The sequence below is a fragment of the Lemur catta genome, chromosome 8, assembly GCF_020740605.2.
Source record: "Lemur catta isolate mLemCat1 chromosome 8, mLemCat1.pri, whole genome shotgun sequence".
NCBI classification, from domain to species: Eukaryota; Metazoa; Chordata; class Mammalia; order Primates; family Lemuridae; genus Lemur; species Lemur catta.
The window spans coordinates 48,945,566-48,958,396 of NC_059135.1; the positions used below are offsets into that span (position 1 = coordinate 48,945,566).

At 36.0% G+C, this 12,831-nt stretch overlaps 1 protein-coding gene across 6 annotated transcripts in view; it reads right to left on the reverse strand.

Annotated features, from left to right (window-relative positions):
* The window catches only part of OSBPL6 (oxysterol binding protein like 6), a 202,398-nt gene that overhangs the window by 19,403 nt on the left and 170,164 nt on the right, over nt 1-12,831 (reverse strand). For 4 of the 6 annotated variants that reach the window (XM_045559338.1, XM_045559339.1, XM_045559341.1 and 1 more), the window contains 2 exons: nt 10,693-10,826; nt 1,156-1,263 (listed from right to left, as the gene is read on the reverse strand). In XM_045559338.1, coding sequence (XP_045415294.1) covers nt 1,156-1,263; nt 10,693-10,826 — 242 coding nt within the window. The remainder of the gene's footprint in view (nt 1-1,155; nt 1,264-10,692; nt 10,827-12,831) is intronic. The other 2 variants (XM_045559343.1, XM_045559342.1) reach the window with 1 other exon arrangement.

The following is a 12,831-nucleotide window of genomic DNA, read 5'->3' on the forward strand; positions in this document are numbered from 1 at the left end:
TGACAAATATTGTTTTCAAGGAAGCTATTTAAGTTTCAATCAGAAATATATGTAAGAGAACTATAATGTACGTACTCTAGTGCACATTTCAGGTTGAAAAAAAGGTTATTAAATAATTTTTGAATGACAAATTTTAGAACTACTTCTAGACTCTGGGCAGTTGAGTGAATATAAGTGTTATCAGAGAAAATGGGGCTGATGGAGGTGAATGGATGGAGGGTGGCCAGCTTAAGTCAAAGGTAAGCTGTCTTATTAATAGAACATTATTTCCTAAGCAGTTAAACCTGTAAACCTGTAGATTTCTAGTGAAATACATGTTTTTAGTGCAAATATTACTTTAGTATTATTAATAGTTAAAACTCTCATCTTATTATATGCACCACTATATATAAAACTCTAATATTACTATTCAAAATTATAAGTTCTCATGGCTATAAAATAATAATTTTATAAAAGGTCATAAACAGAATCACACACTTAAGTTTAGCCCCAAAACACTGAATGTTCTATTTTCTTACTATTTCTTCAGTCTGAAAAAATGGAATAATAATATCACCTACCTCAAAGGGTTGTTGAGAATATCAAATGAGATAACACATGCAAAATATTAACAGTTAGCACAATACCTAGCATATAGTAAGCATTCACTGGACATACATTAGCTATGAATTACCATCACCAGCAGCAGTAACTGCAGCAGCACCATTAGTATTAGCAAGGTCAGGGTACTTCTCTCTCTAGATAGGGTTTTCCAAACAAACCTTAAGAAAACTTTAATTTAGCAACTTCTCGGCTAAAAATGTTTTTTATAAAAACATTTCATTGGCCATTTGATGATAATGAACATTTCAAATGAAGAATGAGAAAGACACAGAAAATTAACAAGCTGAAGTAGATACATAAATCAAATATTCCATGGCATCAGGTGAACATAGGAATAAATAAAAATGTTAATAGACACTGATTGCCAAGAATAAATGATGTCAGACTCATATACATCCTTTACTTCAAAGAATGCTGAACTGTCAACAACAGAAATATTTAATGATAGAATCATACTGATAGTCAAAGAGCTGTATAAAAATAAATAAAAATATGCAGCAGATTTAGATGCTATAAAATAGGTACTCTACATCTATTAAAAATGAGTCTTACCTCATCAGGGCTAGGAATAATATTTACACTGACAACCTGATCACAAATAATAGACTCTGAATGTATTCTGTTCAACCGACTCCTTAGCTCAGCATTCTGGTTGAGTGCCTTAAAATAATAAAAACCGCACATGTAATTTCAAATTAATAAGTAAGTGTAAAACAGAACAAGCACACAAGTACAACTTGGACAACAATGTCTGTGATGCTTTTAGCTCTAACTTTTGGAATCATCATGAGCCAGATCCTATCAATAATAAAAAAAATGGCTCAGAATTAAGGTATTAATTTTTTGTAATATAAGATCATTGTTTTGTAGGTTAGTGGGCTGAAAGAGTTAATGGATTTCATAAAATGATTTATGGAATTTTCTCTTCCTTAGAGTCAGGCCCATTACATCCAAGCTCAGTCTACCACCACATATATATTACATTTTGCAGCCTGGGATGAAAACTATTGATTCTGTCAATTTTTTTTTGTTCAAGTTTCTAAAGTTTGGGCGTCATTTCAAAGCCAGAGAGTTATCTTAAAAATTATTTGGAAATGGAATGAACAATGAACTGGTTTTAGTTTACAGAATTATATTTTAGTCTAGTTAAAGAAAATAGCTGTATTTTCCTTTTCCAGGAGCACATAATTAATACATGTGACAGTGCAGCAGAACTAACTCAAGTACAGACAAAAAGGTGTCTTCACTGAACAGTATAGACATTGACGACCATAATAAAGGACATAATACTAAAAGCAAACTAATTCCAAGTTATCTACATCACATTACTTTCAACACACCTTAAGTTAGCATCAGTAAAACACTACTTGCTATAATACAGTTTAGTACATGGAGCAACTGCATTCATTACAAGAAGAGAACAGCTTTACATGAGCATGGCTTCCCTACAGGGGAAGGGAACACACAGGGAACCATGTGTTTCCTGTGGACAAAGGAACAGTGAATCCTCCAGGAATGCACACCACATTGACATATGGGAACATGTTCCATTTATATTACACAGATTTAGCTAACTAGAATTCTATCAAGCCTCAAGTAAAAGACTTTTGTGAAGACAAGGGCCAGTGAAAAGATGGACAACTTCCTTTCCTTCTTATTAAAATCAGCAATTGGTAAGATGGAGGTGGATGTTTTAGAATAGAAGATAAATGTCAAGGCTTAGTAAAGAGGGCATCTGCCCCAGGGAATGGGCATTCTGCTTCATTCAGAGTCAATGAATACAGTAAACCAATGCATATACAAGTATAGTATTATAACTACAACTCTACCTATTAAAAGACCCTGGGTAAATACAAATTAGCTAAACTCTCCGCTTGTGCAGAGCAGCGCATACTCTTTGAGCATGGAGCACAGAACAGCCTCTCCTCTCCTCTCTCCCTCTTCTTCCCTCCGTTCAACTGAGCTTTTGCTTTTTGAGGAGAGAATTGTTCACTCGCAGCTTTTGGCTTTTGTTTAAAGCCTTTAGAACAAGTTTGTAAAATATGTCAAATGATCCACCTGATCTGGTGGGCTGTCAAGTACTGATGGATACAGATACAGATCCTGCAGTCATGACATTTGGACATAGGAGGAAATATGTCTCTGGCTATCTGAGAAAACAAGGATATGTTAGAAAAAAAAGTGATAATGTTCTTAGTAAATAAACCATGTGCCTCAAAGGAAAAATCCTAATAGCTTTTCATCCTACAAAAATACTTAGGATCATTTTTCTTGGAGCAAAATCTCAAACACTTAGAATTTGGAAAAAAAAATACTGCACCATTCTTATCCTTTCTGACCACTACAGACAGGCTTATTTGCTCATTATTTCCCTGCCTGGGAGTATATGTAAATTTGTCTTAGTTACTGAAATATTTAGAACCAGATATATTTTGCTGCCATGTAAGTGGGAGGCCTCATGGTAAGTTGTTCGATGGTTTTAATTGCAGAATCACAGTCTTTACCTGAGGGGTTTTTACAAACTTCAACTAATGGTTTCTCCAAAGTGACTACACCTTATGTTGCTACTAGAACAGTGTTAACAAAACAACCCACAAAAACTCAAGGGCAAGGATAAGTAATGGTTTTCTTCAGAGTGGAAATATTATACATAGGTTTCTCATTTATAGGGAAAGTTGTAGAGCTCTTTGCTCTGGATGTTTAAAAAAAATAAATTCTCATTTAAACTCTCATCTCATTCAATATTCATTAAATGTGATCCTGCCTACAGGTATGTGTGAAGGGCACACAAGATAACCTCTAGCCTTTAATATCAATAGGAAATGAACTAAAAGCTGTTTTTTTGTTGTTGTTGTTGTTTGTTTTTTTACTGAGCATAATTTATTATTTTTCTTGGATGTGAAGTGAAAAATAAAAAATCCGGGTCTGGGAGTCAGAAGATCAGGTTCTCTTGATCTCAGGACTAAGTGGTCTTAACCAAGTTACTTAACCTTTCTAGGCCTCAATTTTCTCAGGCGAAAAATAAGGGGGTTGTATCAGATGACCTTTAAAGTCTCTTTCAAATTTAATTGAAACACATGGTCAGAATCTTGCACAGTGCCTCTTGGTTATCATTATGAAGATCAGCTACTGTCCAGAATAGTGTAAAATTAATTCTGGTTCTTGGGATTTTCTGATGCTTATATTATAGCTAATAGGAGTTGTCTATGCTTTCAGGGGCTGATCATAAGTATTTGGTATTCTAATAAGAACATAATGAAGATATTTTCACATTATATGCAAAGTTTACTTTGACATTCACTGGTATAGCCTGGAGAGAGATTTTTGTTACCTATGTCTTTACTTAACTCTATCATTGTTGAAACCCTGTTCTCTCCTCAATTGATAGCAAAAGAGTAGCATGGGAGTAAAAGAGACAAATCTTGGTTAAAGTATTTGTTATTGAGATGATAAATCATAGAAATATTTTTATTTTTAAATTTTTTATATTTTAATTTTCATTTTTTTCAAACTTCAAAACTAAATTTTTTTGAGACGATTGCTAATACTTAAAAGTAAAGATCTGTCATAGTTTGCCACTATGGGTAAAGAATAATAATTTACTGCCAAAATATTAACAGTGTGCCAAAATAGTTTGGTTCTATTTTAAGGATATGATAATGCATTGTACTAGTTCTTATTTTAGTCATGTTCAGAACTGAGACAAAAGTAGACAACTCAATTTTGCTTGTACTATTTCAGATCAGATGTTAAGCATGTATGTTTAAAAGAAATAATTTTAATAATAATATATATGCAGTGGTAGAAAAGAAGTTGCTGCACAGCACAGAAAGCATAGCTATCAAGACTGCTCCCACTCTGGGAACCTCAATGGTGGACAGTGTAAGCCGACGACTGAGCATGCAAAGGCCCATTTCTGCACGTCTTCCCTGGGCCCGCCCCTCCTTCTGCCTTGACTATACAGATAGTTTTTGAAGTTTGCTACAACCAAGTGCCATGAGTTTTGTGGTGTAGTGCTCTCAGGTAGTGCTCAGGACCACATTTATTATTTCCTTCCCTGAAACTCAATTATTTTCTCTGTAATGATATAATGGAAACCTTGGGAACACTGAGGAATTGAGGTATTGTCAGGGAAATAATGCTCTGAGTGATAATTAACATTAAAAGGCCCAGAAGATGGCATAATTAATGTAAAGAATATACCCAAGGAGAGTGAACAGCTGCATAGCAAGAAAAAGGAGGCAGATCACCAGTTACTCACACCAGCCAACGAACAAGAAAAGCTATGGAGATATCGCTCTATTAGTGGCATATGGGACCAAAGCCTAAGAAAAAGCACCTTGAAGCTAGGAATTGTGCCTGGATTCTTCATTAGGCAGGTTTTGTGCCTATTCTCACTACTTGCTCTAGTGAACTCGGACTACACTAAAAACTCTCCATAATGCAAGTTCATCTCCCCATGCCCTGTGTCCCTCGCACACATTCAAGTCTAATATATCTGGGAACACACAATTCCTTTCCCATTTATCAAAGAAGTCACCATCTTGACGATCCGAGCCAGAATCAATGACCTGAATCCCCTCCTCCTTAGCTATTAACTGTCATTCATCAGCCCTGGCAGACAATTCCCTAGTGAGAATTTATGTTGGACTGGGTGAGACTCTGGCATAAACATTTTACTAAATGGAACTGTGGATTCTGGGAGGAAAACATGAAAGCCTGATGGCTGGAGAAGGATATGAAACATATGGCAAGATGGAATCATCATAAATTCAAACCCTCTGGATAAAAGCAAAACTGGTTCAAAAGGAGTGAGAAAATGAGTATGGAAACTATCACAGCTAGAGGTGTCAAAAACCAAATCCTGGGTATCTTTAAAATCACCTTGTCTTTTCAGTTAAAAAAATAGTATTATCATATATTCAGAAAATGCAAAGACTAAAAAATATTTTTAAAAATTCATACCCAATTGTTGGTAGTTTGACCCATTTCATTCTAGCTTTTTTCCTATACACTTTTTTCATATTGTTTAATGAGTATGCAGTTTACATAATGCATCTTCCAGTTATTCTTTGCACATAAACATTTATTTTATGTTTCAAACTCTTCATAAACATAATTTTAATAGTTGCATAATGATCAATTATTTCCTATTATTGGACACTTATTCTGCTACTGATTTTTACTAGCATAGATAATGCTGCCGTGAACATTTATATGTATAATTGTTTTCTATATTCAGCATTAGGATGAGCCATAGCAACAATTGACCTACAGGCTAAAAGGCGAAAACTTTTTTTATCAGGCTTTTAATAAATATTGCCAAATTGTGTTCAAAATGACAGCAATTTAAAGTTGCTAGATGGCTTTAAAAAAGATGTAAAGGATTTTATAAAGAATGTCTTTGTACACAAAAAATTTGGCCAAGAATCAGGGAACTGTGGAATTTAGGAACAAACAAATACGCTCGGAACTTTTATCCTATCGCAGAATATTTATTTTGGGTATGTGAAATGTTGTGGACAGGAACGATGACAGATACTACGATTGGGATTCTAAATTATGCTAGTATGTGCCTTAAGCCAATTTTTTACTTACATTCTCACACATACCACATTTCATTGATTCTAAGATACACATTTCCCCTCACATTTAGTGTCTCTGAAGCACTGTGTCAGTTCAATTGACAGTAGTGGTTTTTTGCTTTTTTTTTCTCAGTAACACACAAAATGAAGGTACATCTAACAATTGATGACATCTCAATATAATGAAATACCGTAATTCTAGCTGGAATAGATGTATCTTATTCTGTCGCTCACATTTATATGGGCCCAATTCCCACTGCATTTAGTACAAGCTGTGCACAAATTCCGAGGCCAAGAATCAAACTAGTAACAGTGATAAACTGTAATGTATTGAAGACAGACTCAAGTTGAGCTGAATCCTCTATGATTACAGTAATCTGGGGGGTTGCCTTAGTTTTATTATATATCATTTGATTTTGGTGTTCAGGGTACTACATTAAATGGGACATGAAATTATAGCTGATGTGAAATAAAGTCATTTATAAGGGATGGATGTCACATAAAATATCCTGTCCTACAGGCTTGAGTTCAACATCTATGTTGCCTCTCAGGTGTGAAAGTTTATTCAAGTTTTATGGGGATAAAATAATAGAATTATGTATGTGTTTGTATACATATAGATCAGGGAAGTGATATTACTTTAGAAGAGGAATTCATAGATTGTCTAGCCTTGCAAATTGTTACTTGCTCAAGGCAGGTAATAATTTATGCTGCGTATGTAGTGAAAAATGCTAATTTCATATATTTTATATGCTATGTGCCTTCTAAAAGGATGGTGGAATTTGCTGAGTTGATATACTTAAAGCCTTATTGAAAAGCAGCATTTTAATCATCAGGCATATAGCAAATAGGACTTAGGTCAAATAAAATATAAGCTTTAAAAATGTTAGACTACTTAAAGAAGTTATTTAAATTCAGTCTCTCTTCCTTCCTCCCTCTGTGGGGGTAGACCTGGCTTGATAACAGGTCATGAGAAAAATATCTGGGAGTTTAACTGATGACACTTGAATATGGACCAAAGATATCTTTAGGCCACCTAAAATCACATTATAGTATGAAGCTATACTAATTTAAAAATGTACTCAGAACATGGAGAACCATTGTCTCAACATACTCAGGCTGTTTAGTACTTGTTCAGTCCTAAGTGCTGCATTAAAAGAGGGACAGTGAGAACAGAGTTGGCGAACCAGGACGGTTGACCAACGTTTCCTGCCTTCAATGTCTCCGTGTCCTCTGGCTCCCTTTCCTCATGATATAAACATACTGAGATGACTGACAAATTCCAGGGTTGACTTTCAGTCCGCATATTATTTGCTGCTAAATCAGATGCTGTTAACCTTTTCCTTCCTGAGACTATCAAATCTCCATCCTTGATCTCAATGGTCATCGCTTCTAAATCCTCTGAGTCTCCATCAAAGGGTCCTCTTTCTTAGCTTGTCCTTTAAATATTAATGTTTTCTAGGGCAGCATCAACACCGTTGACCCTCTTTTATTGGACTGAAAATGCAATGTGTCAACATCTGTGACTTTCCTGATATGCTGAGATAACCACATTCTCTAGCCCAGTCCTGTATCTTGAGCTCTAGATCAAAATATCTAATTGCCTGTAGGATGGCCCACAGATGCCTCAATCTCTACAAAAGCCACTCAACATATACCTCTGACAAACCAGTTCCCCTTGTATTCTTTCTCTTTGGGAAAAGAACAACCATATACCCAGCTATCTATGTGAAAACACTGGACTCTGTCTTCTTATCCCTCTAACATTCAGCTTCTATCCAAGCAATGCTCACTCTCCCTCCTCAGTGTCTTTGAAACGCACCTCCTCCTTCCACCAGTGCTGGTGCTTCCTTAGTTCAGGAATATTATCTCAAACATCATAAAATATTCTCAAATTATCTTGAATATCATTAAGTGTCTGCCCAAGTAATCTTGCCTGAATTTCATCTAGCCCCCCATACTATACTAATCTAATATATAGAATATATGCAGTAATAGTTCCAATTTCTGGCATTATCATTCACCAGTTAAAATTCTGTAAGACCTCCCCATCACTGATAGGATAAATCTAAAATCCTTTGTGTGATCCCTAATGAGCTGGTTCCTGCTACTTAACTAGCTACTCCTAGAGTAAGTCTTCCTTGTTCATCCCATACTTCAGCCACTATGAACTGCCTGCCATTCTCCAGACATCTCTCCAGTGGCCTTATCATGGCTACTGATTTGTTAGAAAGGAGTGAACAGTCAGCAAACCTAAATGCCTAAGCAGAGGCTGTGTTGATTTCCAAAAGGGAGTTCAGACTCAGAGATCATGGGAATAGAGGCCACTGAGGGTGCCCAATGTGGGGAGTGTGTGTGTGGCTGGACACATTGCCAAATGCTGTGATAACACACAATCGCAGGCACTGAATTCTCTAGCAGATAGGGTGTAAGTCTATTTGGGACTCAATAGTTTCAAATTATTTTTATATCTTTTGAGGATAAAATTGAACTTTTTTTGGCTAAAAAAACTAAACAAAAAACCAAACAACCCAACAAAAATCTATTGATACTTTAATTTTAGATGCAAGTAAATATGTTTTGCTAAGAGGGGGAAATATCTTAACTCAAAGGTTGCACAGTTGATATAATTTTGCTTTATTATACTTTTCCCATGTTAGCATAAGGTCCTTCCAACATGAGCTGCTGCTGTCTACTCAGGCCCAATTCCAGGCCTGATTCCTGCATGAAGCCTGATCCGCGGCTCTGCTCTCAGCTCAGGGGTCTCCCACGCCTTTGAAAAAGAGTCCTAGGAATCTACACTCCCGGAGCACCACTCTGAATGGACTACAGTGTGGTTCATTTCACTGTTTCCTGGGTAAATACTGCCCCTCTCAGGAGTCAGACCGTGAGCTTCCTGGGAACACGGCCAGGGCTACTTTTACCTTGGTGTTCTGCACCTTGCACAGTACATAGTATATAGCCAGTTGAATAAAATCCAATGAATAAGTGAAGGAACAAATGAATAACCATTTTAAAGTTTCTCTTCCTAATCATTTCTAATCTCACCTGACGCCCAAATCTAGATCTCTATCTGCCGTTCTCCGTCTTACCAAGGAGCAAATGAAAGGAAGCAAGCGAGCAGGCAGCAAACGCATTTCTCTTATTTTCCTCAGTGCAAGCTTTCATATCACTAAGACTCCCTCATCAATACATCTGAAGGACGCGCCACAACGTTTAGGGGGACACAAGTGTATTTTACATGTTTACAAGATGATATGTGAATGTTGACTTGGCCATTATTTTGATCTTTCTGATCCATGATACTTCCAGAGTAATGATCTGGAAGATTAATTAATGTCAACGTAGTGTTCGACAGATATGTGACGTGAGAAGGGTTCAGGTAAAACTGTTAAAGTGTTTGTATGAATAAAGCCCTCTGCAGACTGGCAGAACAGTAGCTGCTTTTAACGCTCATGCTCGAGGCCGCTGGATTTGCAGCTGGAAGCAGCTGGCAGTGTTTTACGGTGAATGGGGAAAGTGTGGCCCAGATAACAGCACTCCATAACATGAAACTTAACACTGCAAGTAGGTCGACAGTTCAGGTACGTAAAACATGGTGATACAATTTAAGTCTAATTTTCAGGGACTGAGGGACACTATTCAAGCAGGGTCTGATCCACATGGAGAACCACTTACCCAGGATTTGCTCGCTCCTTCACTCTGATCCAAGGCACCAGGAAGTGAACAATATTTTATATAAACACTGAGTTTTCACACAACATCACATAACAACATTGAATTCTCAAAGGAATTAAAATAAGTGCATTTATAGACTTACTAAAGAAAATATTTACTCCACATGAAGTACTCAGTGTAAAAAATTGTAAGCGTAGCTTTAAAGGGTTTTTATCAGAAATTTCAACTTTGATATTGAAATTTCAACTTATATAGATACACACAATATGGATTTGATTAGTATTGATAAGATCAACTGTACAATATATATTAAAATATAAAAGTCTAGCTTCAGGGAGTGTAACTTAGATAGCAAGAAAATCCCAAGAGTACAAATCAGAAAAGAAAAAATGGGTAATAGTAATCAGTAATTTTCAACAGATTAAGATGTAAGGGAAAAATATTAAGTGTGAAAACTCTAGTAGGTTTTGTTCCATTTACCACTGGACTGAATATATTCTGGAACATATTTTGTATGTGTAAATCATATAAATGCATGGTTCTTTTTTTAAAACCAGGGGCAACCTTATAGATGACCTCAGAGAGGCATTAAATGCTCAATTAGCCAAAATAATTATACGCTTGCAAGCAAGTTTGGTTTATTTTCATTCTTACCTTGAGATTTTGAGGAAGAAAAGTAAGAAAATACAACACTGACACTGCAATGTCTTGGGAGAATTTCAGAGGACTGTGCCATCCCTGTGACTGATCGCCTCCTGCCTCTCCATCTTTTGTCTTACAGGGGTAGGGATGTGTCATGCACGAGAAAACACACAGTCTCGTATACCTGAGACAGTGACTGTCGGAGCCGCGCCATCTGCGTGCTGTGGCCCTTACTGTGATCCTGCTCAGAAACCATCTGCTTCAGCTTCTCCTTCTCTATAGCTATGCTATTAAACGCGGACTTCAAAAGAGAATGCACTGGGTGGGGAGAAAAGTGAGAAACAAATGTCAAGTATATCCAAAAAGAACATACAAAATTATAAACTTCTCAGGACTTAAACTCATACATAGACATTTTCTGGAAAGGCAATGTTACAATCTAATTAAAAATCAGCCTTAAAATGGAATCTATCGGAATATCTATACTCCAAACAAATATGGCCATGGTAATTAATCAGGGTGAAAATTGTGGTATTTCACACCAGACAAGCCAACACGGATTTGAAAGCAGCATAAAAAATATCAATATCCATTCTAAATATCAGTATTTAGAAATTTATTTATAATTCCAAGAAGGAAAAAGGGAACAATTTTTACTGGCCGTATTTGATGGTAATATCTGAGCAGTTCTATGTAGCATGAAGTTTCATGCAAATCATTTAGAACTATCCAAAAATTATTTCCCAAAAGTATGCACCCCAAAAAAGAGCATTTTATGAGTCCTGCCAATATAAAACAGGCAGCTGTTCTAGAAGTTCTGACTAGTTGTTCTCTTGGAGTAAGAAATGATTGGATTCTAAGAATGCCACTGGGATTATTCTCAGCCAGGAATATCTTGATGTCAAAGTGCTTAGATTTAAAAGCAACAGTACCCTATCCCTGCCCCTCCCCCATTTCCTACATACATAACAACATTAGTAAAATCTGAAGCAGTCTTTAATTTTGAACTACAAAAATGAGGTTGAATTTCCAACTCCTATCTTTATAATAACACAGTTTCTATAATATACAGTCTCTAAAATAGGTATTTCCTTATTTGAGAAAGGTTATTTTTAAAAGAAGTGGAAAATTCTAGCACAAAATACAGTGGCTGAATTAAAAGGGAAAAATGGCAGGATCAGAAGAGATTCATGATCTATTGATTTATGTGCTATATTCTGTCATCATCAATTTAAAGGTAACAGCTTTATGGCTGGATTACCTTAACCCTGCCAGGAGCCCTAAAAGCAAACTTTTCACCCATTTTAAAATTCATAATGCTTTCTAAAGAATTCACTCAACAGTCATAGAAAAGCTCTTTTTCCCCTTAGCACAGAGAATTTGTGTCTGTTGAAAATATGTAGTTTCAACAGAGGCTTTTTCTATAAAAAAATAAATTTTATTGTGTATATTTAGGGAATACAACACAATGTTATAAGACCCATATAGGGAGTAAAGCAGTTACTATAGTGGATCAAATTGACATATTCATCATCTCATTTAGTTACCCATTTTCTCCTCCCTGTGGCAAGAACAGCTATAACCTACTCATTTAGCAAAAATCTTAAATGTAACACACTATTATTAACTATAGTCCTCATGTTGTACATCAGATCTTTCAACTTGTTCATCCTACATATTTGCTACTTTGTATCCTTTGACCTACATCCCCCCCAACCCCCACTGTTTTATTCTCTATCTCTATATATTTGACTTTTTCTTTTTTTTTAGATTCCACATATAAGTGAGATCACGCAATATTTTTCTTTCTGTGTCTGGCTTATTTTACTTAGCCGAATGTCTAATGTTGTGGAAAATGGCAGGATCTTCTTTTTAAAGGCTGAATACTATTCCATTGTATATGTATACCACAGTTTTTTCATCATTCATCCGCTATATGGGATACCTATGTTGTTTCCAAATATTGGCTATTGTGAACAATACTGCAATGAACATGGGAGTGCGGATATCCTTATGAGCTGGTGATTTCCTTTCCTTTGGGTATATGTCCAGAAGAAGGATTGCTAGGTTGTATGGTAGTTCTAGTTTTTATTTCTTTAGGAACCTCCATATTGTTTTCTATCATGGCTGCACCAATCTACATTCCCAACAACAGTATTCAAAAGATGCCTTTTCTCCACACCCTCGCCAACACTTGTCTCTTGCCCTTTTGATAACAGCTATCTTAACAGGTGTGAGGTAGTATCTCATAATGGTTTTGATGTGCATTTCCTGGATGATCAGTGATGTTGAGTACCTTTTCATGTACCTGTTGAATTGTTAG